General features: G+C 40.7%; 1 protein-coding gene across 5 annotated transcripts in view; it reads right to left on the reverse strand.

The window, feature by feature from the left end:
* Positions 1-23,414: 23,414 nt before the first annotated feature.
* Positions 23,415-27,148, reverse strand: part of kiaa0232 (KIAA0232 ortholog) — a 133,869-nt gene continuing 130,135 nt past the window's right edge. For 4 of the 5 annotated variants that reach the window (XM_059965242.1, XM_059965243.1, XM_059965241.1 and 1 more), the window contains one exon: positions 23,415-25,862. In XM_059965242.1, the coding sequence (XP_059821225.1) occupies positions 25,680-25,862 (183 nt within the window). In that variant the 3' untranslated portion in view covers positions 23,415-25,679. The remainder of the gene's footprint in view (positions 25,863-27,148) is intronic. The other variant, XM_059965244.1, reaches the window with a different exon arrangement.

Raw genomic sequence — 27,148 nt, forward strand, 5'->3', positions numbered from 1 at the left:
TTGATTTAGTGAGCCAATCCCTTTAGATAAAGGAAAAGTAATTCTGTTTAATGATCCTTAGCATGCCACAACCTTTTAATGGGAAGAATTCTGTGTTTATCTGCAGATTTGTGGACTGATGAATGAACTTCAATTTTTTACAATACAATGAGCATTAACACTCCCAAAAGCTTTGTGGAAAAATCGATGGGGTTAGGATTACTTTTTTCAGGATGCTTAAATCTTGTAGAGAGCCAGACACAGGGATTTGTTGGGTGCAACAGATGTTACAAATCAGTGACTTCATGTTTTTTTGCTTCTGCATGCAGACCTCCTCCAACATCTGCTTTGGTGCACAGCCTGTTTTAAATGTTCATTAAAAGTCTTCTGATTTTTTTTTGTATCATTTTGAGTGGGACTAAAACCAGAGATCATGGGTTAAGGGTGAAAGGTGAGAGGTTATGGGGACCATAAGGGGAAGCTCTTCACCCAGACGGTCATGAGACTGTGGAATAAGCTGCCAGCACAGGTGGTGCCCGTGTCACGAGATCTGTGGATTATTAAATATGGACTGTTCCTTTAAAAAGAGAGAGAGAGTGGAGAGCATGTGCTATTTCAAAGATGAGAGAGAGAACAACAAAAGCCTGTGAGTTGCCTTGGAAATGGCAAGGTGGAGCTATATGAGGGACAGCTGGTGTTCAGCAGTTGGAATATATACAAGGTCAACTGGCTTTTTAATCAGACACACCAGAGACAAGGAAGACATTGAGCTTTGTGTGCCCACAACAAAGGTTGGGTTTTTGCTCACAGTGTGGACAAAGGGGTGACCAGTGGAAAACTATCGGTGTGTTTAACCCTTGCCTGGGTCGATAGCTGTACCACATGAAAACGGCATCCTCTTTTGTGTGGTCACAGTTGGTGACTTTAATAAGTTTCGGGAGCAGGTAGACGACGTGGAGGATTCAACCGCATCGGCACTGGGAAGACAAAACATCTCCCTCTCTCTCTCCAATCTACTCAATTCAATATCCAGATATGGTGAACTACATATACCTGTCTGGACACGCCCCCTGCTGACTGCTCCTCTGGCTCCTCCCACAGACCACGGTATAAAGGCGATTGAGGTCTGAGCCTGGCCTCTCTGTCTCCAGGATGTAGTATGGTGGTCAACCACTGCTTGTTCCTTCTTCCAGTCAATAAAAGCCGATATCTCGCCTTTACGTCTCAGAGTGAGTTATTGATGGTGCATCACCAGAACTGAACTGATTTCATACCTATACCATCGTAAGACTGTATCATTTATCACCTGAGCTGGGAGAAGCTTAGGAACTTTATTTACTCACTTATATATGCATATACTCGGCAAACCTGTTTGCCTTATCTTGTTTTATATTACTTTATCATGTAGTTACTAATGAAATAGTGTTTATAATGGAAGACTCAGACTTTAGGTGTGTCCATTTCTGCTGGTCCTTTTTAACCCATTACGGGGTATGTAACACCTGTGAGCTCAATTTCAACATTTAAGGGAAGTTTGGTTAGGTACATAGATGGTAGGGATACAGAGGGCTATGGTTCCGATGCAGTTTGAAGGGAGTAGGCTGTTAAAATAGTCTCAGCCTGGACTAGATGGGCCAAAAGGCCTGTTTTTGTACTATACTTCTCTGACTGTGACCCATGGCATTTTGGGATGTGAAGCTTAGTCATTTTTGTTGCTAAAACTGCTTGTGCAGTCCTATCCCATTAGTATCAGTTCTGGGCAATAGTGTGTTTGCAAGTGTGTAGTGATGGGTGAAATTATGTATGTGCTATGATATATGGTTTGTACTTGCCAGAACATCCATTTCATTTCTTTTTGGTTTACATATTGAAAAGCATAAGAGGCCAGCACTATTGAGCACAGAAACAAATAACAGTATCTTAATTGTCACTAATTTCATATCTTACATTCCTGTTTGAGCGGTAATATAGACTAAGTCAGAATGGGGTTGTCCAGTGCACTAGTAGCATTAACACAAGAGGCTGAATTCTCGGCAATCCTCTATTTCAATCAGAATAAATCTAACATTGTGCAAGATTATTAGCATTTTATTGCAAGCTCCATGATAAATAAAAATGAGCAGAAAATAATTTATCCTGAAGGATAATTCTATATAAACAAAATTTTTCCTGAAGGACAGTTCTATAAAAATACAATTTGTACTTTTAAAAATGTTCAGTTAGCTGTGTTATATATGACCTTTGACTGAGTTAAATGTATTGTTTTTGGAATCTGTTCTAAAGAATTGTACCTGAATTCTCAATAACATCGCCTGGCTCACCTGCTTTTTTTGTAAAATACCTTGGTTGTAAGTATTCTGTGAAACGTGTTGATGGCATCATGACCTACCATAGTTCAATGAGTCTTGCAGTAAAGTTCACAGAGGAGTGGCACCCAGCAAATCTAGATATGTATAATGGGCCTTAGGTCTGCAATCCAACATAATCAACGTGAATGGTTGTGGTTCAGGTTATTGTGACTTAAACAACAAAGTAGAATATTCCTATTCAAGTGAATCATCCCCCCACACCTATCACGGGAGGAGGCAGAGGAGCAACCTGATAGAGGGCTAGAAAAATTATGAGGTGGATACATGGGGTAGTTAGTAATATTCTAATCTCTGAGGTGTGAATGTGTATGACAAGCATATACAGGTTTATGAGTGTTTGGAGGTGTAGAGGCAATATTAAAGGGAATTTGATCACATAGATAGGGGTTGGAATCTGAAATGTGAAGCCTGATATTCTCACAATATCTAAGAAGCATCTAGACCAGTGGTTCCCAAAGTGGGTGATATCATGCCCCTGGGGGCAGTGGGAGTTTCTAAGGGGGTGATAAAAATAAAGAGAACAGTGGGTGGGAGCACCAGAAGTGGGAGACAAATTGTGCCTTCTGGTCCAATATACTATCCTGAGGGAAGCTGTGGAGTTGAACTACATCTTAGAGAACCAGGTTCACTATCTCAGCAGCTGATGGAAGCTTTGGGAGAGCAATCAACTTGGAGAATCTCTGTCATGATCATGGTGGCCCCTTTGGAAGGTGACAAATCAATGATGAAATCCATGGTAATGTGGGACCATGGGGACCATGATAGGGGCCACAGGAGATCAGAGGACTGCTGGTTGGAGAAATTGGACTGTGCCCATTGAAGCCAGGCAGTAATGAACTGCACAACCACAATCATGGTGAGCCACCAGAATCAGCATTGTGGAAAATCCAGGGTCTGCTAGAGAGGGGTGAGGAGTTGGCCCACTAGAGTGCCTCAGATCACATGGCTGCCAGATTTTCATGAAGGTTTGATTTTGGATGATCTCTGTATTGTAGCAGTATCTGGTGATGGTAGATAGTCGCTCTGTTATCCATTGCCCTGAACTCTAATTGTGCCTTAAAATTTAATTAAAAAACTAAATTAAAGTAGCTCCAGATCCGAAAGGGCACTGCTGCTGTGTGCCATGCTGACTATCTGCAGGCTGCAGGGTGCCGGCTTCCTTTTTATTGAAGGTGATGGTTAAGAAATGATATTCCCAGGGGAGTTTGGTGAGAGTGAAGATTTCTTCTGTCTCCACAGATTTACAGGGTGAAGTCAAGTGAGGTTGCATGCAGGTTGGCCCCCAACTCAGCAGTGCACCGTATGAGCAAGAGAAGTGAGAGTCATGAGTGGAGAGCCAGGAGTAACCCAGAATGTCAGGAGTGTTGGGTGAGTCACTCAGAAGAGATAAGAGGTAGTTTCGGTAGGTAGTCCAAGCTGCACACACACAGTTCGATCCAGAAAGGTGTTGTCACAACCAGGGGTCATTTTTAAATAGTTTTTTGTTGTCAGTTAGTATGCAGGCTGTATTTTCTCTTTTTCTTGGCGTCAACTCATAGGCATGCTTTGTCCTTGGATTGTTTGCCTTTTATGTCTAATTGCTTTGCAGTAGCTCTGGTTTTTCACTTTGTTTTGCAGATGTCTCATTTGGGATCATTGGGGGATTGTTAAACTTTGTTTTTATCACTTTGAGATAATTTAATTAGCACAGCGAAGTCAATGTCTGGAATTCCTATGTGCTCCAGGGTGTATTTCAGAGGGACATGCCAACCTCTCTTTGTTGGGTCACTGTGGTTCCTTGTTGGGTGAAATTCATAAGACCATAAGACAAAAGAGCAGAAGTCGGCCATTTGGCCCATTGATTCTGCTCCACCATTTTATCATGAGCTCATCCATTCTCCCATTTAGTTCCACTCCCCCACCTTCTCACCATAACCTTTGATGCCCTGGCTACTCAGATATCTATCAATCTCTGCCTTAAAAACACCCAATGACTTGACCTCCACTGCTGCCCGTGGCAACAAATTCCACAGATTCACCACCCTCTGGCTAAAAAAATTTCTTCGCATCTCTGTTCTGAATGGGGGCCCTTCAATCCTTAAGTCATGCCCTCTTGTACTAGACTCCCCCACCATGGGAAACAACTTTGCCTCATCCACTCTGTCCATGCCTTTCAACATTCGAAATGTTTCTATGAGGTCCCCCCTCATTCTTCTAAACTCTAAGGAGTACAGTCCAAGAGTGGTCAAACGTTCCTCATATGTTAACCCTCTCATTCCCAGAATTATTCTAGTGAATCTTCTCCAATGTCAGTACATCCTTTCTTAAATAAGGAGCCCGAAACTGCACACAGTATTCCAAGTGAGGTCTTACCGGTACCTTATAGAGCCTCAACATCACACCCCTGCTCCTATACTCTATTCCTCTAGAAATGAATGCCAACATTGCATTCGCCTTCTTCACCACCGACTCAACCTGGAGATTAACCTTAAGGGTATCCTGCACGAGGACTCCCAAGTCCTGTTGCATCTCAGAATTTTGAATTCTCTCCCCACTTAAATAATAGTCTGCCCGTTTATTTCTTCTACCAAAGTGCATGACCATACATTTTCCAACATTGTATTTCATTTGCCTCTTCTTTGCCCATTCTCCAAATCTATCCAAGTCTCTCTGCAAACTCTCTGTTTCCTCAGCACTACTGGCCCCTCCGCCTATTTTATCATATGCCTCCAGGTACTCTGTAACCTCATCCTTGACAATCTACTCCCAACAACTTCCCAACCACCGATGTCAAGCTAACAGGTCTATAATTTGTATCATCAGCAAACTAGCCACAAAGCCATCTATTCCATAATCCAAATCATTGATATACAACGTAAAAAGAAGTGGCCCCAACACAGATCCCTGTGGAACAGTACTGGTAATCGGCAGCCAACCAGAATGGGATCCCTTTATTCCCACTCTCTGTTTCCTGCCAATCAGCCAACACTCTATCCACATATGTAACTTTCCCGTAATTGCATGGGCTCTTATCTTGTTTAGCAGCCTCATGTGCGGCACTTTGTCAAAGGCCTTCTGAAAATCCAAATACACAGCATCCACTGCATCTCCCTTGTTTAGCATACTTGTAATTTCCTCAGAACATTGCAATAGGTCTGTCAGGCAGGATTTTCCTTTAAGGAAACCATGCTGAGTTCTGCCTATTTTGTCATATGCCTCCAGGTACTCTGTAACCTCATCCTTGACAATCGACTCCCAATAACCTCCCAACCACTGATGTCAAGCTAACAGGTCTATAATTTCCTTTTTGCTTCCTTGCCCCCTTCTTAAATAGCAGAGTTACATTTGCAATCTTCCAGTCCTCCGGAACCAAACCAGAATCTATTGATTTTTGAAAGCTCATTGCTAATGCCTCTGCAGTCTCCACTGCTACTTCCTTCAGAACACGAGGGTGCATTCCATCTGGTCCAGGAGATTTATCTAGCCTTAGACTATTCAGCTTCCTGAGTACTTTCTCTGTCATAATTGTGACTGCGCACATTTCTCTTCCCTGACACCCTTGAGTGTCCAGTATACTGCTGACGTCTTCCTCAGTGAAGACTGATGCAAGGTACTCGTTCAGTTCCTCCACCATCTTCTTATCTCCCAATACAATTTCTCCAGCATCATTTTCTATTGGTCCTATATCTACTCTCACCTGTCTTTTACTCTTTATATTCTTGAAAAAGCTTTTAGAATCCTCTTTGATATTATTTGCTAGCTTTCTTTCATAGTTCATCTTTTCCCTCTTAATGACCGTCTTAGTTTCCTTTTGTAAGCTTTTAAAAACTTCCCAATCCTCTGTCTTCCCACTAATTTTTGCTTCCTTGTATACCCTCTGCTTTGCTTTTACTTTGGCTTTGACTTATCTTGTCAGCCACAGTTGCATCCTTTTTCCATTTGAAAATTTCTTCTTTTTTGGAATATATCTGTCTTTCACCTTCCTCACTTCTCGTATAAACTCCAGCCGCTGCTGCTCTGCCGTCCTTCCGGCTAGTGTCCCTTTCCAGTCAACCTTGGCCAGTTCCTCTCTCACGCCACTGTAATTTCCTTTACTCCACTGAAATACTGACACATCGGATTTCGGCTTCTCTTTCTTAAATTTCACAGTGAACTCAATCATGTTGTGATCACTGCCTCCTAAGGGTTCCTTCACTTCCATCTCTCTAATCACCTCTGGTTCATTACACAATACCCAATCCAGTACACCCTAGTGGGCTCAACACCAAGCTGTTCTAAAAAGCTATCTCGTAGACATTCTACAAATTGTCTCTCTCAAGATCCAGTGCCGACCTGATTTTTCCCAATCCACTCGCATGTTAAAATCCCCCACAATTATCATAACACTGCCCTTCTGGCAAGCCTTTTCTATTTCCTGTTGTAATTTGTAGTCCACATCACTGCAGCTGTTTGGAGGCCTGTAGATAACTGCCATCAGGGTCCTTTAAACCCTGTGATTTCTTAGCTAAACCCATAAAGATTCTGCACCTTCCAATCCTATGTCATCTCTTCCTAATGACTTAATATCTTTTCTTACCAATAAAACCACGCCATCCCCTCTGCCTACCTGCCTATCCTTCCGATACACTGTGTATCCTTGGACGTTCAGCTCCATGGACATGCATCCTTTAGCCACGTCTCAGTGATGGCCACAATATCATACCTGCCGATCTGTAGCTGTACGATAAAAACATCCACCTTATTCCTTATGCTGGCGTACATTTAAGTATAACACCTTAAGTCCAGTATTTGGTACCTTTTGCTTTGATTGCACTGCAACTCATCCCAATGGCTGCAAATTTGACCCATCACCTGCCTGTCCTTCCTGACATCTTTACTGCTCACTATCTTAGATTTATTTCTGTTTTCCCCCTACACCGCTCTATCATTCCGGTTCCCATCCCCCTGCCAAATTAGTTTAAACCCTCCCTAACAGCTCTATTAACTTCCCGCCAGAATATTGGTCCCCTTCAGGTTCAGGTGTAACCCATCCTTTTTCAACAGGTCATACTTCCCCCAGAAGAGATCCCAATGATCCAAGAATCTGAAGCCCTGCCCCCTGCACCAGTCTCTCAGCCATGCATTCATCTGCCTGATCCTACTACTCTTGTCCTCACTAGCACGTGGCACAGGTAGCAATCCAGAGATTACTACCCTGGAGGTCCTGCTTCTCAGCTTCCTTCCTAACTCCCGGAAATCTCTCTTCAGGACCTCCTCCTTATTCCTGTCTATGTTATTGGTGCCAAAAAGTACCAAGACAGCTGGCTGCTCGCCCTCTCCCTTCATAATATTCTGGACCCAATCCGAGACATCCCCGTACCCTGGCACCTGGGAGGCAACACACCATGCGGGTATCTCTATCAGGCTCACAGAATCTCCTGTCTGTTCACCTGACTATGGAATCCCCTATGACTACCGCATTCCTCTTCTCCCTCCATCCTTCCTGCACAACAGTGCCAGGCTCAGTGACAGACCCGGTCACTGTGGCCGTCTCCTGTCAGGTCATCCCCCTCAACAGCATCCAAAACTATATACTTGTTGCTGAGGGGGGCAGCCACAGGAGTGCTCTCCACTACCCGGGCATTTCCCTTCCCTCTCCTGACACCCAGTTTTCTGACCCCTGTAGCCTAGGGATGACTACCTCCCTGTAGCTCCTGTCTATCACCTCTTCACTTCCTCTAATAAGCAGTAGGTCATCAAGCTGCAGCTCCAGATCCCTAACACGGTCTCTGAGGAGCTGCATCTCGGTGCACCTGGTACAGATGTGGCCATCAGGGACGCTGGAGGTCTCCCAGGATTCCCACATCTGACACCCTGCAGACATGCTACCTAATTCTACAGGAATGAAGTAAGGAAAAATAAGTCTACTCACCCACTTACCTCAGCAAACACACAAACTTTTTAAACCGTTGGTTCATACTGTAGGCTGTGTGAGCCCTGCTGTTCCTCCGTCTGTCCGGGTTGATTCGCCAAGGGGAAAAAGAGAGTTGGTACCTTGCCTAAGCCTGTTGAGCCAAAGCCCTACACTCCGCTGCCCGCTCCGACTGCTGCCCGCTGTATAGGGTGGTCTTCTTTTTAAACTCTCCGCGCTGTCCTGTCAACATCACGCGCCTGTGCGGGGGCAAGGATCCAGAATGTGAGAGAGGATAGCGAGATGAAGAATAAAGGACAGGTGGGGACTACGCGGTTCCAGAATATTAAGTGTGTAGTAGAGAAAGGTAAGGTGGAACAAGTGATAAGGAGGACACATGTACAGAGGGATGGTCTGATGGAACATGGAGTTAAATATGCAGAAAGAGTAATTAAATTTAGGAAGGACAACAAAATTCAAGGGGATTATAGCCTGATGGGAGTTTGGGGAGCTGGGTTAAGCACAATAGGCAGCGATTTAAACAGAGAGAGGAGAAATGGGCTAAAAATTCTATATCTGAATGCACGAAGTTTCAGAAATAAGGTGGATGAGCTTGAAGCTCAGGTGCGAATGGGTAACTATGATGTTGTTGGGATAATGGAGACATGGCTGCAGGGATATCAGACCTGGGAAATGAATGTACAAGGGTATACGTGCTATCGTAGGGACAGAAATGTGGGCAGAGGGGGTGGGGTGGCTCTGTTGGTGAGGAATGAGATAGTTCTTTGCATGAGGGGACATAGGATCAGGAGAAGTAGAGTCTGTGTGGATAGAACTAAGGGCAAAAAGACCCTAATGGGTGTTGTCTACAGGCCCCCAAACAGTAGCATGGATATTGGGTGCAAGTTGAATAGGGAGTTAAAATTGGCATGTGGCAAAGGTAATGTTGCAGTAGTTATGGGGGATTTCAACATGCAGGTGAACTGGGAGAATCAGGTTGGTGCTGGACCCGAGGATAGAGAATTTGTAGAGTGTCTATGGGATGCATTCTTGGAACAGCTTGTACGAGAGCCGACCAGGGACAAAACTATTCTGGATTTAGTGTTATGTAATGAACAGGATTTGATAAGTGATATCTTGAAGTAAAGGAGCCATTAGGAGGGAGTGACCATAACATGATAAGTTTTTATCTGCAATTTGAGAAGGATAATGACAGATCGGAGGTGTCAGTGTTGCAGTTGAACAAAGGAGACTATGGAGCCATGAGGGAGCAGCTGGCCAAAGTTAAATGGACAGATATCCTAGCAGAAAAGACAGTGGAACAGCAATGGCAGGTATTCTCGGGAATAATGCACAAGGTGCAAAATCAGTTCATCCCCCGGAGAAGGAAGGATTCAAAGGGGGGAAAGGGGCCACAGTGGTTGACAAAGGAAGTTAGAGATTGCATAGCATTAAAAAAAAGTATGACGGAGTTAAGGTGAGTCGGAAGACAGATGATTGGGAAATTTTTAAGGAACAACAGAACTTAACTAAAAAGGCAATACGGGGAGAAAAAATGAGGTACAAACGTAAGCTAGCCAGGAATATAAAGGATGATAGCAAAAGCTTTTTTAGGTATGTAAAGAGAAAGAAGATAGTTAAGAACAGTGTTGGGCCCTTGAAGAATGAATTTGGGTGAAATTATTATGGGAAACAGAGAAATGGCAGAAGAATTTAATAAATACTTTAGATCTGTCTTCACTAGGGAAGACACAAGCAATCTCCCAGATGTATGGATGGGCCAAGGACATAGGGTGACAGAAGAAATGAAACAGATTGACATTAGGAAGGAAACGGTGATGAGTAGACTGATGGGACTGAAGGCTAACAAATCTCCAGGTCCAGATGGTTGGCATCCTAGGGAACTAAAGGAGGTGGCTCTGGAGATTGCGGATGCATTGGTAATCATTTTCCAATATTCCTTAGATTCAGGATCAGTTCCTGAGGATTGGAGAATGGCTAATGTTATCCAACTTTTTAAGAAAGGAGGGAGGGAGAAAACAGAGAACTATCATCCTGTCAGTCTAATATCAGTAATGGGGAAGATGCTAGAATTCATTATTAAAGATGAAATAGTGGCATATCTAGATAGCAATGATAGGATTGGGCCGAGCCAGCATGGATTTACCAAGGGCAAATCATGCTTGATTAATCTATTGTTTTTTGAGAATGTAACCAGGAAGTTAGACGGGGGAGATCCAGTGGATGTAGTGTACCTCGATTTTCAGAAGGCATTTGATAAGGTCCCACATAGGAGATTGATGGGTAAAATCAGAGCTCATGGCATTGGGGAGAAGATATTGACATGGATAGAAAACTGGCTGGCAGATAGAAAGCAAAGGGTAGCGGTGAATGGGTGTTTCTCAGAATGGCGGGTGGTGACTAGTGGGGTGCCACAGGGCTCGGTATTGGGACCACAGCTGTTTACGATTTACATCAACGATTTAGATGAAGGCATTGAGAATAACATCAGCAAGTTTGCTGATTATACTAAGCTGGGTGGCAGTGTGACATGTGATGAAGATGTTAGGAGAATTCAGGGTGACTTGGATAGGCTGGGTGAGTGGGCAGATACTTGGCAGATGACGTTTAATGTAAATAAGTGTGAGGTTATCCACTTTGTGAGTAAGAACAGGAAGGCAGATTATTATCTGAATGGTGTAGATTTAGGTAAGGGAGAAATACAAAGAGATCTAGGAGTCCTTGTTCATCAGTTACTGAAGGTGAATGAGCAAGTGCAGCAGGCAGTGAAGAAGGCTAATGGAATGTTGGCCTTTATTACAAAGGGAATTGAGTACAAGAGCAAGGAAATCCTTTTGCACACCTGGAGTATTGTGTACAGTTTTGGTCTCCAGAGTTAAGGAAGGACATCCTGGCTGTTGAGGAAGTGCAGCGTAGATTCATGAGGCTAATTCCTGGGATGTCTGGACTGTCATACGCAGAGAGGTTTGAGAGACTGGGTCTGTACACGCTGGAATTAAGAAGATTGAGAGGGGATCTGATTGCAACATATAAGATTATTAAGGGATTGGACAAGATAGAGGCAGGAAATATGTTCCAGATGCTGGGAGAGTCCAGTACCAGAGAGCATGGTTTGAGAATAAGGGATAAGTCATTTAGGACAGAGTTAAGGAAAAACTTCTTCTCCCAGAGAGTTGTGGGGCTGTGGAATGCACTGCCTCAGAAGGCAGTGGAGGCCAATTCTCTGGATGCTTTCAAGAAGGAGCTAGGTAGGTATCTTATGGATAGGGGAATCAAGGGATATGGGGACAAGGCAGGAACCGGGTATTGATAGTAGATGATCAGCCATGATCTCAGAATGGCGGTGCAGGCTCGAAGAGCTGAATGGTCTACCCCTGCACCTATTGTCTTTTGTGTGTAGAATGTACAGAGTGTGGAGAGGATAAGAAGAGTTTGCCATATAGGAGGACCCTTATCTCTAGATGACAGCACTGTTTTCTCAGATGCAGTGGCCATTTGATGCGTTGGTGATTGGCTGCTCTGCAGTATGCACACAAGTTGTTCATCCACCAATGCCCATGCTCTTGAGAGCTTGAGGAACCTCCCCCTAACTGCCTGGGTTCTGCAGGCTCTAGTCTTGATCTGGAGAGTTATTCCATAAGACGCTTGTCAATATGCAGAGCCAGCATGATGAGGCTTTCAAGGTCGGTGGCCATCTCCGAGGTAAACAGCTATTTTTTTAAGCACTCCAAGAAGCAGTTATAGCAAAGGCCCTTGGTGCAGGCAAAGTATCAGATCCTCTTCCTCCCTTTCACTTCCCAGCTGATCAAAAATCCAATGCATCTCAGTGGGGAAATCCTCGTATTTGTTGTACATGGCCTTTTTTTAAAATCCGTTTCTTGGTGGCCCAGGTCAGAGCTCACCCAGACAAGAGAGAGATGAGGAAGATGAGCAAATAACTGAGTTGACTGGAGCGAAGTGTAAGAAGCACTGAGACAGGAAGTTGCGGTTTTGGTTTGGAGATCCATCGACGTGTTAGGTCTCAGGAATCCAGTGCTCAAATGGAGGAGCTGAACTGGCATGGAGTTGCTGTGATGGGACAGAGAGTTGGAAGAGGGTAGCAAGCAGATAGTCACTGGTTTCCTGCTACTTCTGGATTATGTACTCATGTCGCCGGATGACTTCCTTTATGTGAACATACTCTGCTGGGTTAATTGGAGGTTCACTCATCCTGCCAGGAAACGTAGAGGAGGCTTGAGCCAAAACAGGGCAGCAGAGATAATTCAGTGGTGAGAGATATCTTTCATAATAGACCACAAAAGTAACAAGTCATGAGAGGCCACAAAACAAGGGAGAAAAGGAATTCGACACAAATGTCAACCAGACAAGCTGTAAGCAGAGAGAGTGAAAGCTAGGACCAACTGGTTCGATAAGTGAACAAGTATTGTGACTGAGAACAGGGTTAAATAGGCTGCAGGTGGTGAATGGAATGAGCAGCGGGTAAACCTATTAGCTGGGTGGAGACTGGGAGCTGTCTGCATGTGCAGGCCTGACAAAACCATTAAGGACAGTATAGTGTGGAGTTCTGAACAATGGATTTACAGTATTTAAACTGGGTGGCAGTGTGACATGCGAAGAGGACGTTAGGAGAATACAGGGAGACTTGGATAGGCTGGGTGAGTGGGCAGATACTTGGCAGATGTCATTCAATGTGAATAAATGTGAAGTTATCCACTTTGGAAGCAGGAACAAGAGGGCAGAGTATTGTCTGAACGGTGTAGAGTTAGGTAAGGGAGAAATGCAAAGAGACCTAGGAGTCCTAGTTCACCAGTCAATGAAGGTGAATGAGCAAGTGCAACAGGCAGTGAAGAGGGCAAATGGAATGTTGGCCTTTGTTACAAGGGGAATTGAGTACAAGAGCAAGGATGTCCTTTTGCATTTGTACAGGGCCCTGGTGAGACCACACCTGGAGTATTGTGTACAGTTTTGGTCTCCAGGTTTAAGGAAGGACATTCTGGCAGTTGAGGAAGTGCAGCGTAGATTCACTAGGTTGATTCCTGGGATGGCAGGGCTGTTTTACGCAGAGAGATTGGAGAGATTGGGCTTGTACACGCTGGAATTGAGGAGATTGAGAGGGGATCTGATTGAAACGTTTAAGATAATTAAAGGATTTGATAGGATTGAGGCAGGAAATATGTTCCAGATGTTGGGAGAGTCCAGTACCAGAGGGCATGGATTGAGAATAAGAGGTCAGTTATTTAAAACAAAGTTGAGGAAGAGCTTCTTCTCCCAGAGAGTTGTGGAGGTGTGGAATGCACTGCCTCGGAAGTCGGTGGAGGCCAATTCTCTGGATGCTTTCAAGAAGGAGCTAGATAGATATCTGATGGATAGGGGAATCAAGGGAAATGGGGACAAGGCAGGGACTGGGTATTGATAGTGAATGATCAGCCATGATCTCAGAATGGTGGTGCAGACTCGAGGGGCCGAATGGTCTACTTCTGTACCTATTGTCTATTGTCTATTGTCTATAAACCAGCACCAAACAACCAACAGCAGCCAATGTCTGTTGTATGAAAATGTTTTTTTGTTTCAAACAAGGCAATAAAACCATCCAGGTGTCTTGACCATTTGAAAAGAATACTCTCTGATAAACCAAACAAGAACTTGGTTTATTTTCTTTTTTTTGTAATTTATTTTTTTATTGAAGTTCATCATCAAACAAACATTTCCATAAGATGTATTTCAGATGTTGTACATATATTATCATATAATCATATATATCACAAATCTCCACAAAGTATTTATCTGGGGTACACACTTATAGAAAAGTGGAAAGAAAAAACAAGCAAAAGGAAAGAACTATGTACAAATAGGGAGTGATCTTTTTTTTACAACAGATTCATTGACTTGTGAGAATAAAATCAGGTCTATGAGGCATTATGTAGTTAAACCATTTTCCCAGTATGAATCAAATTGTTCCAAATCGGATAAAATTATCTTACGTTTGATTGGATTTAAATAGCCCATTGACATTAAAATAAATGAATTTTACCTTGTCCTTAGCCATCTGTATTTATCTGTCAATGTATCATTGAAATTAGAATAAAACTTAATCGATCTACTCCCTGAACAAATAAGAACCAAGAAACCCAAATAATAACAAAAATGGCAACGAACGTGTGATTCCAAGGCTGAGGTCTCTAGTAGATGACCCTGTGTTGAGCTAGAGGAGATGTCTAGCTGTGGGGGATACCCCCTCCTACTTGTGAGTTGAGGGCCTCCATTGCTGTATTCATAAATGTCAGTGAACAAATCCATTACACAGAAAAAAATTTCCCTGTGTACTCCTCCTATATATACATACACAAAGAAATATACATATACACACACACATATATTACATACATATATACTCATTTTGGTGGGGGAAAAGGAGTAAGTGAGTGAATAAAGGATAACAACTAAGTGATATAAAATCCACATTATAATAAGTATTTCTCAAGATAGGTATATCACCGTATACTTTTGCTTCTGTTTAGTTTCTCAACATTTTTAAAGTTAGCCAAACCTTATGGGCTCTTCTGTAGGGGTTGAGGACTATCTTTGGGAAACTCCCAGTCTCTTCCTGATATATTTCTCTTGGCCTCCTCCCGTCTCCTGCCTTCTCGATTCTCGCACTATTTCCCAAACGGAGCGAGATAATTCCTTAGTCAGGCTTTCCCTCGTTTTGGTCACGCTGACGGGCAACCCTCTAGCCTTCATGTCTGTAGTCGCCTCTTCCACTGTCTGGTACAACCACGTCCCGTTGTCAAAAAACACTTGAAGTTTAGCAGGGTACGGAGTTTGAAATCTAATCTTTTTTTGCTTTAGTACTCGCTTTTACTTCAGAGTATTCTTTGCGTTTCTGCAGGACCACTGGGGGGGGGGGGGGTAATCTTGGTCAAAATATATTAATTTATCGTTGAAAAACACTCCCTTCTTATCCCAGGCCCTTCGTAGAATCTCCGCCTTGGTGCTGTTCCGAAGGAATTTAATTATTATTGACCGTGGCGTTCTATCCTGGGTAGTTTTCGGGACTAATGCGCAGTGGACTCTTTTGACTTCCAGCTTCATAGCCGGGGTAAGATCCAGTGTGTCCCGCAGTAACTTCTGACAAACTCCATCATAGACGGGCCCTCCGCTCCTTCGGGAACGTTGTAGATTCTGATATTTTTCCGCCGTGATCTTCCCTCCAGGTCAAGCAGTTTACCTTCTTAGTGATGTAATATTTTTATTGTCTTACTCAGTATCCGTTCCACGTTTCGAACATGATCTTCCACCTTCCCAATTCAAGTCTCTGCCACCGCTATTTTTTGATTGACACTGGCGAGCTCTGACTTAATATCACGGAGCTACTGCTTTATTTTTTTCTGGACCTCAGGATTTCGAAGATATTCGCCGTTTCGCCTGAACGAGGCCCAGCATCCGCCTCGCTAGCATGCATTCGGGTCGGAGAGCCGCTCGCTGCACTCCTCTCGGACCCAGGCTCCTCAGTGTCGTTTTTTAAATTTCCATTCCTTTTCCCCATTCTTGTCCCTCTTTTCAGTTCAAATATTTTTCAAAAAATATTTTATTTGATGGGATAACTGGGCTTAATACGTGTATTTCCGGAGGAGCTGGTGACTTGAGCCGCCATTCTCGACGATGACATCACTGGAATCCAACTTGGTTTATTTTCAATCACTTTGTGAAAACTTTCAGAAACAGAAAACCTTTCAAAACATGTTTGCCAGCAATTCATAATAAAACAGTGATGGTTTGCATTCTTCATACAACATTTCATTGCTTGTTGCTAAACCTGGAAAGCCCCATTCAATTGGAGAAAACTGGATTCTGCCAATAGAATGGAAGGTTCTGACTACTGCTTGGCATAAGTCACCAGACCAATTAATGAAAGCGATTCCACTCAGCAACAGCTCTGTAACAAAGACAAATTGATGAAATGTCTCAGAATGTGGAAGACACGTTATGCAACATACTTAGAACAACAGAATTTGCTCTACAGTTGAATGAGTTAATTTTGCCAAGCAACGAGTCTTTGCTTCTTGGTAATGTTCACTTCATAACATATGAACGCATAGTTCAGGAGTTGTTATTTGCAATGCAACTAGAAATAGATATAGAAGAAGAGTTTCATGTTGAGCAATGTTTCAAAGAGAAGGACATTCTGCTCACCAACATTCTTGCTTCAGCAACGTATGGGGCACTATCAATGACAGGACATCACCAGGGGATTATTACTTTCTTGAAAAAAACTGTACCTAACATATTTCACATTCACTGTGTAATTTGCAGACAACGTCTTCCTACAAAACACCTACTCAGTCAACTGCACAAATCATTAAATACTGTTGTCACAGTGGTAACCAAAATAAAGTCCCATGATCTCAATTCTCGACTATTTTCAGAGCTTTATATTGTGAAAGATGAAGAGTTTGAACACTTACTGTTGCACACAGAAGTAAGATGGTTCTGAAAAGGAAACTGGCTAAGACACTTTAATGTTCTTTTTGAAGCTTAGAGAAAATTCTTTGAAGACTCAAATGCTTCATTCAGTAATCAACTCAAAAATGTCAGGCATGACATAACTTATTTACCAGAATTAATTGCAAAGTTTAATGAAATCAATCTTCAATTGCAAAGAAGTGATGTGAATCTATCAAAGTCAAATGAGTTGTGTTCACATTTCTGTCCATGTTAACTACAACATGGCAATTGTGATCTTTTCCTATTTCTGAGGTGGAAAGGAAAAATACCAGATGATAACCTTCAAGTATACTGTGCCCACCTGAATGAGCTGCAAAAAGTCATATCAGGATTTCATATCAGTGATTTCAGGATCTCTCAATCCAAATTCAGACCAGGTAATAAATCAGTTCCTGAACACTAGTAATGAGAAATTAACAAGAAGGCTGGAGAAGAACTGATCTCACTACAAAATTTATCACGGTTGCAGAAAAGGAAGAAGTCATGGAGGGATTGTCCACTGAATCATTGTGGGTAGAAGTTAGAAACAGGAGGGGGGCAATGACTCGACTGGGTGATTTTTTATAGAAACCCCAATAGTTGCAGAGACATTGAGGAGCAGGTAGGGAGGCAGATTCTGGAATGGTGCAATAATAATAGGGTTATTGTGTCAGGTGATTTTAACTATCCTAATATTGACTGGCATCTCCTTAGAGCAAGGGGTTTAGATGGGGTTGAAACGTTGAAAGCTGCAAAAACAGTGAGCTGGCTGCTGGCTATGTGCCCAGAGACCCAAGTTCATTGTGCACAGAACTCGGAAGAAGTGATGCCACAGACTTTCTCTGACATTAAATGTATCTATTGAATATTAATGGTAAGACTCTTGGCAGTGTGAAGGATCAGTGAGATCTTGGGGTTTGTATCCATAAGACACTCATAGCTGCTATGCAGGTTGACAATGTTGAAAAAAAGGTGTCTTGTGTTTTGGCCTTCATCAACCATGAGACTGAGTTCAAGGACCATGAGATAATGTTACAGCTATATAAGACCTTATTTAGAAACCACTTGGAGTACTGTGCTCAGTTCTGGTCACTTCACTACAGGAAGGATGTGGATACTCTCAAGAGAGTGCAGAAGAGATTTACAAGGATGTTGCCTGGATTGGAGAGCATGCCTTATGAGAATAGGTTGTGTGAACTTGGCCTTTTCTCCTTGGAGCAACAGAGGATGAGAGGTGACCTGTTAGAGCTGTATAAGATGATGAAAGCATTGATTGTGTGGATAGCCAGAGGCTTTTGTCCAGGGATGAAATGGCTAACATGAGAGGGCATGGTTTATGGTGCTTGGAAATAGGTACCAAGGGAATGTCAGGGGTAAGTTTTCCACACAGAGAGTGGTGGGTGCGTGGAACGCAATGCCAGTGACAATGGTAGAGGCAGATACAACAGGGTCTTTTAAGAGACTCTTAGATAGGTACATGGAGCTTAGAAAAATAGAGGGCTGTGCAGTAGGGAAATTCTAGGCAGTTTCTGGAGTAGGTTAAATGGTCGGCATAACATTGTGGGCTGAATGGCCTGTGATGTGCTGTAGATTTGTATGTTCTATGTTCTAAAATAACTTTGAATTGACACTGAAGTTTAAAAAATCATATCAAGACTTTTGGTTGCAGAAAGGTATCTCTGAATGCTAACCTGCACTGTGGAAAATGTCAAGATGTTCCTTATTGTCTTTCCAGCATCACATGCAATGGAGCACAGTTTCAGGGCAGTTGCTCAACATCTTTCAAAGCAACGAAATAGACTGCAAATTTCTGAACGTGGGGTTTTGGGACTCATTCTGAGCGGCATTCATCCTGATGCTGAGAAGCTTATATCACTACACCAAGCCCACCCATCTCATTGAAAGGTGAAAAAGCAATGAGTAGTTGGACTTCTAATGAATGCGCTAAAATTGTTAATGAAAATTGTTTTTACTGTATTAAATAAATAATTTTATTAGTAGCTTTAAGTAGATTTGTGTAATTTTTGCAATTGTTTGTCATTGCTTTAAATTAGCATTTCCTATTTTCTTTCATTGTGCATTGTAAACCAAAATTCTTTAGTTTTTCTGTAATGGGGGGAAGAATATGGGGGGCTCAGGGGATGTGGTCTGGGATATAGATAACCATCTGAATGACAAAGGCATAGAAAGCTACAGATATAATGCCCAAAAATAAATTATTATAGTTAAGGGTTATGATTGGCATGAACACAGTGGGCCAAGTGACCTGTTTTTCTGCTATACGACCTATGACAATGATCATTTTTCAATGCCTAAACTAACACAGCTGGTTTTCAGTGTGAAGTTCAAGAAATACAGAGGGTAAATAATTTGTAAAATATTTCATATTGAAAAGGACCTTACTTAAAATTTTATTTTTTGTATTAAGTTATCTGAAACATTGTACAAATTTAGCATGCAAAACAATAAAATAACATTTTTCCACTGGATGTTGCTCGCAAGCAAAATAAAGTTAACTCTTATTGCAGGTGGCTGAATATATTATAATTACTGCATTTTAATAATGTAAATTTCATGGAAATTTGACATTCACAAAGCAGGTGGCAATGTATTTGGCAGACAGGATAGACAGGAGATGCCTGCCCAGGCAATCAATTATTCCTATCATTTGTTTTAAGTATCTCAAGTTGTACCCAGCCAATTCTACCTTGCACCTACTCAACCTTATCTCCTCCACAACCTCCATCAGCACAGATACACCACGAGGCAGTCTGCTTACTTTACACCTATCATTGTGTGGCTAGGCACAATTTCAGTGCCAAATTCAAGTCTGCAGATGACACCACAATCATAGGCTGGATGAAAGGTGGTGACAAATCAGTATATAATAGGGAGATTGAAAATCTGGCTGGGAGTTGCCAAAATATCAACCTCTCATTTAATGTCAGCAAGACCAAAGAGCTGTTTATCAGCTTCAGGAGGATACCAGAAGTCCACGAGCCAGTTCTCATCGGAGGATCAAGGTGGAGAGGGTCAGCAACTTTAAATTCCTCGGTGTCATAATGTTGGAAGACTGTCCTGGCCCAATATCTAAGTGCAATTGTGAAGAAAGCACGGCAGCACCTCTACTTCCTTGGAGTTTGTGAAGATTTGGCATGACATCTAAATCTCTTACAAACTTCTATAGATGTGTGAGGGAAAGCATCACTGGCTGCAACACAAACTGGTATGGAAACACCAATACCCTTGAATGGAATATCCCATAAAAGGTAGTGGATTTGGCCCAGTCTATCACAGATATAGCCGTCCACACCATTGAGCATGTCCACATAGTGCACTGTCGCGGGAAAACAACATCCATCATCAAGGACCCCCACCACCCGGTGGAGCTCTCTTCTCACTGCTGTCATCAAGAAGAAATGTACAGGAGCCTCAGGACCTACTCCACCAGTTTTGGGAAGTTATTACCCCTCAACCATCAGACTCTTGAACCAAAGAAGATAATTTGCAGTTCACTTGCCCAACACTTGAATGTTCCCACAACCTATGGATTCACTTTCAAGGATTCTTTATCTCGTTCTTGATATTTATTGCTTATTTATTTATTTTTTGTATTTGCAGTTTGTTGTCTTTTGCATACTGGTTGAATGCTTAAGTTTGTTGATACAATTATGGTTATTATTCTATTATGTATTTAATGAGTATGCCCACAAGAAAATAAATCTCAGGGCTTTGTATGGTGACATATATATACTTTACTAATAAATTATTTTTGAACTTTGAACTATGTTGTGATTCATCAGTTAAAATGCCTACCCAACCCTCTCAACAGCAGCCTCCTTGTGGTTCTAAAGCCACAGATAATGCCATTTTGACATAAATATCTACCTATTTCCTATTATTATTTCTTCTCAGCAGTCACTACAAATATGCTTTGGAACAAAGGCACATGACAGATGGTTATATTTGTTTGTAATATGTAAATTCATTTTATCCATCACTGCATTTGAGGTTGGTGATTAGTTTTTCAAAAAATCTCTGCAGTGGATATGATCAGAATACAGGAAAAGCTTTCCTTGTGGATAACACTATATTTAGTGTGGTTTGCAATTGTGTTATGGTGCATTTACAGTTGAATTTACAGGATAGAAAGCCATTCATCTCAACAATAGCAATTTAATCATTCACAGCTTCTCCCCTAACCTACCCACTTCATCTACCTCAAACCTCTATCCAACTCCCTTTTTAAAGTGAAAACTGAACCTGTTTCCATCAGTAAATTCTAAATCATGACTATTCACTGCATTGTAAATTTATCCTCATGCCACCCCAGCTGTTCACATCCTTGTTCCTTGCTTTTCAACATTTCAGACCAAGGATACACTTTGTTTTCCCACTCCAACTGGACTGTTTTGTACTTTTGAATAACTTCAATATTCTAACATATACTATAAAATACTAGTCTTCTGCATGGGGTCTGAAAATTATGATCACAGAAAGTGATCATGAATAGCTTGAGACAATGTTGGTCATATTATAGAAGGGACTTATTCCTGATTTTGTGCAGATCTGGGTTTTGGAACCAGAGGCAAGAAAAATATCAGTGCTGGTAAATAAAGTCCAAAAATGTAGCTCATTAGAGAGCACAGCCATGTTCTGCCCACACAATGTGTACTCTGCTGCTGAAGCCGCATCACTGAGTAATGAATGATTGGAGATAACAATGTTTAAAATAAAAGTGATCATGGGAGTTTAGTGAACTCAATGTTCCAGTTACACCCCTATTTGTATTTGGTTAAACAATTTCAGCATTTTCTTTATTTTTGCAATCTGTTTAGAAGTTTGTTATAGAGTCCTTGATTTTTCACAGCATAAGGAGGTAAGAAATTTTCTGTCTGTAGCAACACCATCTGCTGGAGGAAGTCAGTGGATTAAGCAGTATCTGTGGGAAGAAAGGAATTGCCCATGTTTTGGGTTGAAACTCAGGCATGCAGATTCAGTCATTAGTTTTAGTTCATTTTACCATTTCATACCACATGCTGGTGATAATAAACCTGATTCTGAGCTAAAAGAACATTTGCTGAAGATAGACTGTATGTTGCGTGTGGAATACATTTCTGTTAAGTATAACATTAAAAACAGCAGGAAGAATGTTTTTAAGTTCATTCATGAATAGATTCTTTTTATTAAAATTTTCAGGTGATGGTGATCCACCTTCTAAATTCATTCAGTCCTTTGGTGAAGGTACTCAGTGTTCCAGAATTGAGACCAAATATCCATAACTGATCGGTGATGGATTTTCAGGTTAGCATGGTGTACGATAGGGAGGGAAACCTGCATGCGTTGGTATTCTGCAGCATATTCTGAGTGGAATGAGCTTCCTGTAGAAGTAGTAGAGGCCAGTTCAGTTGTGTCATTTAAGGTAAAATTGGATAGGTATATGGACAGGAAAGGAGTGGAGGGTTATGGGCTGAGTGCGGGTAGGTGGGACTAGGTGAGATTAAGGGTTCGGCACGGACTAGGAGGGCCAAGATGGCCTGTTTCCGTGCTGTGATTGTTATATGGTTATATATGGTTATATGCAGCCCTTGTCCTTCTTGGTGGTAAAAGATAGGGGTTTAGAAGGTGCCATTGGAGTATCACAGATGAGTACTTTAGTGTATCTTGTAGGTGGTGCACCCTGCAGCTACTCTGCATTGCTGGTGGAGGGCATGATGGTCTAGACTATTTGATCAAAACAACCAAATCAAGCAGTTCATTTTCTCATGCATGGTGCCAAGCTGCTTGCAAGTTGTTGCTGCATTCATTACAAACAGAGTAAATATTTGTATGCAGTGGAAAAAATTAGATATTAGATACTGCAGGGAGAGCAGAATCATTTTAAATGATGCAGTCACTCTGTTGCTCATTATTAAAAGAATCAACACTAAAGTGAACCATCAGACATAGGTCATTTCCCTTAAAGCTACCCACCATAGATCATCACACTTGTGTGAAAGACAGAAATTGGAGGAAAATTTTAATAGTACTCAGAATTCCTTAGAAAATGTTTGTAACTAAGTCTTTGAACAGACAGATAAGTATTCAGAGCATTACAAATGGTGCCACAGTAGTGTGGTTAGCACAATGCTATTACATTTCAGAGTTCAATTCTGGCACTGTTCTGTAAGGAGTCTGTACAACCTCCCCATGAAACGTAGGTTAACTGGTCATTGTAAATTGTCTCGTGATTAGGTTAGGGTTAATCATGTTTGTCATGGCTTGTTGGGCTAGCAAGGCTCAAAGGACTGACCACACTGTTTTGCTAAATAATTATAAAAAAAAAAAATTGTGCTTTTGCTTTGCAATTATTAAGCAGGTTGTTTTGTTCTATATCATTTGGAGTCTGCTACTGCTCAGGATTATTTCTCAATATGTAAAGTTACCAGTGCATGGACTTGAGTTCATAGTGCTTTGAAATATGTTCCAGATTTTGTAGTTTCTATCGAGAGGTATTCTGACATCAATTAGGGCATTATTGTTTGCTTCCAAAACAATCTCAGGCTCCATAATTCCCTTTCCAGATATGAACTTTATAACATTGCAAGTGTGCCATCATCAAACCTCAGCGGCATGGTCAAGAAATGAGCCTCTCTCAATAAGTCAGGGTTATTAATTAAAAACAGTACAAATAAATTAAAACTCTGTTAAACTAAATTTTACTTTTGAGTCTTTATTAGGTGTAAAGTAATTCCACAATGAAACAAAATCAATTACTCTGGTGTACATGAAATTAGAGAACAATGCAACCACTTTAAGCAAAATAAACTTAGTAAAAGGCTAACAACTGAGAAATGGGAAACTCAGGTTTCAGTACTATGGTGCATACTATTCCACAATGAGTTCTATGTTGTCTTTTCAAACTGCTTGTCGTAGATGACAAATAAAACACTCTTCCCTACTTTTCCTCAATAAATCACTCAGTTGAAAACCTGACCATAAGAAACTTGAAATCACATTTCTCAAACTATCCAAATTGAATGCTGCTTTTAATTTTTATTAATTATATAAGTATGGAAACTACTTCAGGTGACCTGTGTAAACATTTTATTATTCCCTAATCCACTCCTTCAGCCTTTTGTCTTTCCAAAGATGACTTAGCATCTTAATACTCTTTACAAGTTTATGCATCACCTGACATTGTCCTTATATGTCTATATAAGCAGCTCAAAAAAAAATCAATAACTTAAGCATATATGATTTACAGAAGGCTTTCAATTCTGTCCTTGTTAACATCCATGGCCATTCAAAAATTCTATAACCCTTTTTAAATATAATGGTTATGAATTTCTGAAAGCTGCAGCATTTGTTTTTGCTCATTTACATACTGTGTTGCTATTGAAATAACTCACAACCAAAAAAAAATTCACAGAAAGGCCCTGTTAAATGGCATTGTAAAGTTTGAAATGTTAATAGTTAAAACTATTTCACTGAGCAACAGCAGCCATCTCTGACAAACTTATGTGCAAACTATTATTTTGCTTTTAATTTTACAACTGGCTCATGTACAAAAAAAAATGTTGCAGCTCAAAAATTATGGATGCTGAATTTATCTCTAAGATAAATTCAATTTAATCCTTCCACTTTCTTATTATAATTTTCATTATCACCATGATAAGTTCTGTGGTTACTCTGTTCCTAATAGAGCTTCAAGTTTAGGAGAACTTAACTTGAATTTTAGATCTCCATTGTAACCAGCGATTATTGTCATGGGATTCAGGTAGCCAATCACTAAGTTGAAAAACTCTTGGCTGGCTGTGTACCTGGTAACCAGAATATTGTTCCCTTGGCTTTTTGTTTTTAAATCTTGCAAACTCGTAGCACAAGGGTGTGGCAGATATTCAACAAATGTCAAACTGATGTTTATGACACCAGTGTTTTAAAAAAAAAGGAAAAAAAATCTCAAAGTCACATGAAGAAACAATCATTACTGCAGTCACACATGTTAATGAGATTCTCATGTTTTAAGTCTACACTTGGTTCTTGCAGTCAGCACGAGTAAAATGTCAGAATGGTTCCTCACACCATTCCAAAACACAAAATAAATTCTACTAAGATCTATAAAAATCACAGCCACAACATGGAGTAACTGTAATTTGCTCAGGATTTCTCACACTACTAGAGCATACAGATTTACCAATCTTCTGTTTAATAGTGATGCCTAAAGTCAGTGCAAGAATCTCTTGCATTAACCCAATCCCTCACACTGAAACCTTTCCCACAACTTCAAAATCCTGGACATTCACAGTTAGCATTTCACAAGCCATACTCACTAAATTTATCTCAATTTTATGAAAACATATTTAGAATCATTCAGAAAAAATGTTATTTATACTTATTCTGATTCTAAAGCACAACCTTGTCGTTCCTACTTTGAACTGAGATAACAGGTTTCAATTAGATGATTTAAGTCTATTCATCCATGCTGTTGTCCTGCATTCAGAAAGGCACTGATCTAGTTATGTGAAGTTTAGTTGAAGTACTTATCTCCCAATTCTTTTATAACAAAGCATTATAACTGTGCCATATGCCAAGAGCCTCTGAATAGCAGAAATTGTAGTTGACAGAGTAGTCCTAATGAGAACAGTAGTTCTACAATAGTAATGGAAGCGGTTGTAATTAATCAGCAAAATAAGCATTGATGCTAGTAAGATAGACACATGCACAATCATTCTTTGACAAACACAACCTATACTAGTTGAAAAAGCCAAGGTTTCGATAAACTATTATTGTTAATTAGTTTTCCTGTCATGGGATTGCAGTCAATGCCTAACAGTGAAACCTACAAGAGAAAGATAAAACCTATCTAAAGGAGTTAAATGAAAAGAAAACTGAAGTTTTTTCCCTCAAAGAGCAATAAGTTCTCAGCAAGAGAGTTGTGAACTTATTAAAAGTGGAGTTGCCTCTGCTGAGCAGAATTAAAGATGTGTGCGAGAAAAAAGCTCTTCATCTGGAGGGTCATCCCAGTCACTTCCGCCTTCTGAAGCAGTTTCATCTGAGCTCGAACAGTCGCTGGAAAAAAGCTTTCTGCGGATGACAGCTGGCCTCCCTCTAGTGTCATGTTCTACTCTGCAATTCACATCACAGGCTGCTGTATTCTGCTGAGAGAGAAATGTGTTACAAGCTTTAAATATCACTACATTTACACATGTAATAATTTTGTTCTTTTAATAAATAAGTTGGAAGTCAAAATAGGCTTTTGTCTCCAAAATTAGATTTTAAAATAAAGGATGATCATTTTATGCCAGGAATTTGATTGGTATGGTTACATTCACGATAACACATTTCAATATTTGCTATTTACATAAAGTCAGATTTTACTGAATTAAACTGACTGACAAAGTATAAAATATGAATCTAGTGACTCATTAAAACAAGGCTGATCTGGGCCAAATGTCTTGGGCAATTCTTTGACTACTGTTTATAATACTATTAAAGTTATTTAAGAAGGAATGTAAATGAATAACTTCCAAGGCAGAAGTTTTCTACACTAATGCCTAGAATGGATGAGCTTTCTTATAAGAAGTAGCTGGACAGGCTAGACTTGTCTCCATTGGAAATTTGAAAAGTAAAAATTGATTGGGCGTTTGACAGGATGGACATGAAAAAGATGTTTCCTCACGTGGCAGAATCTACAACTTGAGAGCTACTTTTTAAAATAGTGGCTTGTCTAGTTACAATAGAAATTAGGTTTTTCTTCTCCCCAAGGACTTTAAGTCTTTGAAACCTTTTCTCAAAGGACTTTGAAAGGAATCTTTGAATATTTTTGGCAGTGGTAGATAAATTATTGATGAGTACGTGGATAAAAGATTATTAAGCAGACAGGAATGTGTTAGAGGTAACAATCAGATCAACTGTGATCTTAAAAATGAAAGAGCAAGTTTGAGGGACTGGGTAGCCTGCTGCTGTTCTTAATTTATGTATGTATAAATTCTTATACTTTGGAATAATTCAGGAGTGATAAGTTCCATTTGGGATTGATGGGATGTAATTTATTTCAGACCAAAAACAATGCACTAACCTGCCATACAGGCCATTCAGCTCATCTTTTAATAAATGCGATAAATAATATTTCAATTTTTTTTAAGTGACGAGATTAGATTGAACTGAATTGAACAGCTGGCTGTGGCCCACAAATTAGCTTTTATTAACATTCTAAAGTGGGATTAGTTTGCATTGTGAAGTAAATGCTAAAGTAAACAATGCACTACCTTAACATTGTTTCATTTAGCAATAATTCTGGGGAAACACATAATTTAGAACATTATCTGAAAACAGTGATTACGTAGATACAAGAGCTTCCTGTGGATTTTCTGTACAGATTTTTAAATTTTACAGACTTAAAATAGTGAAAGTAAGCATCTTGTGTTCACAAGCGAGTTAAAAA

Source organism: Hypanus sabinus, chromosome 3 (assembly GCF_030144855.1).
Source record: "Hypanus sabinus isolate sHypSab1 chromosome 3, sHypSab1.hap1, whole genome shotgun sequence".
NCBI lineage: Eukaryota > Metazoa > Chordata > Chondrichthyes > Myliobatiformes > Dasyatidae > Hypanus > Hypanus sabinus.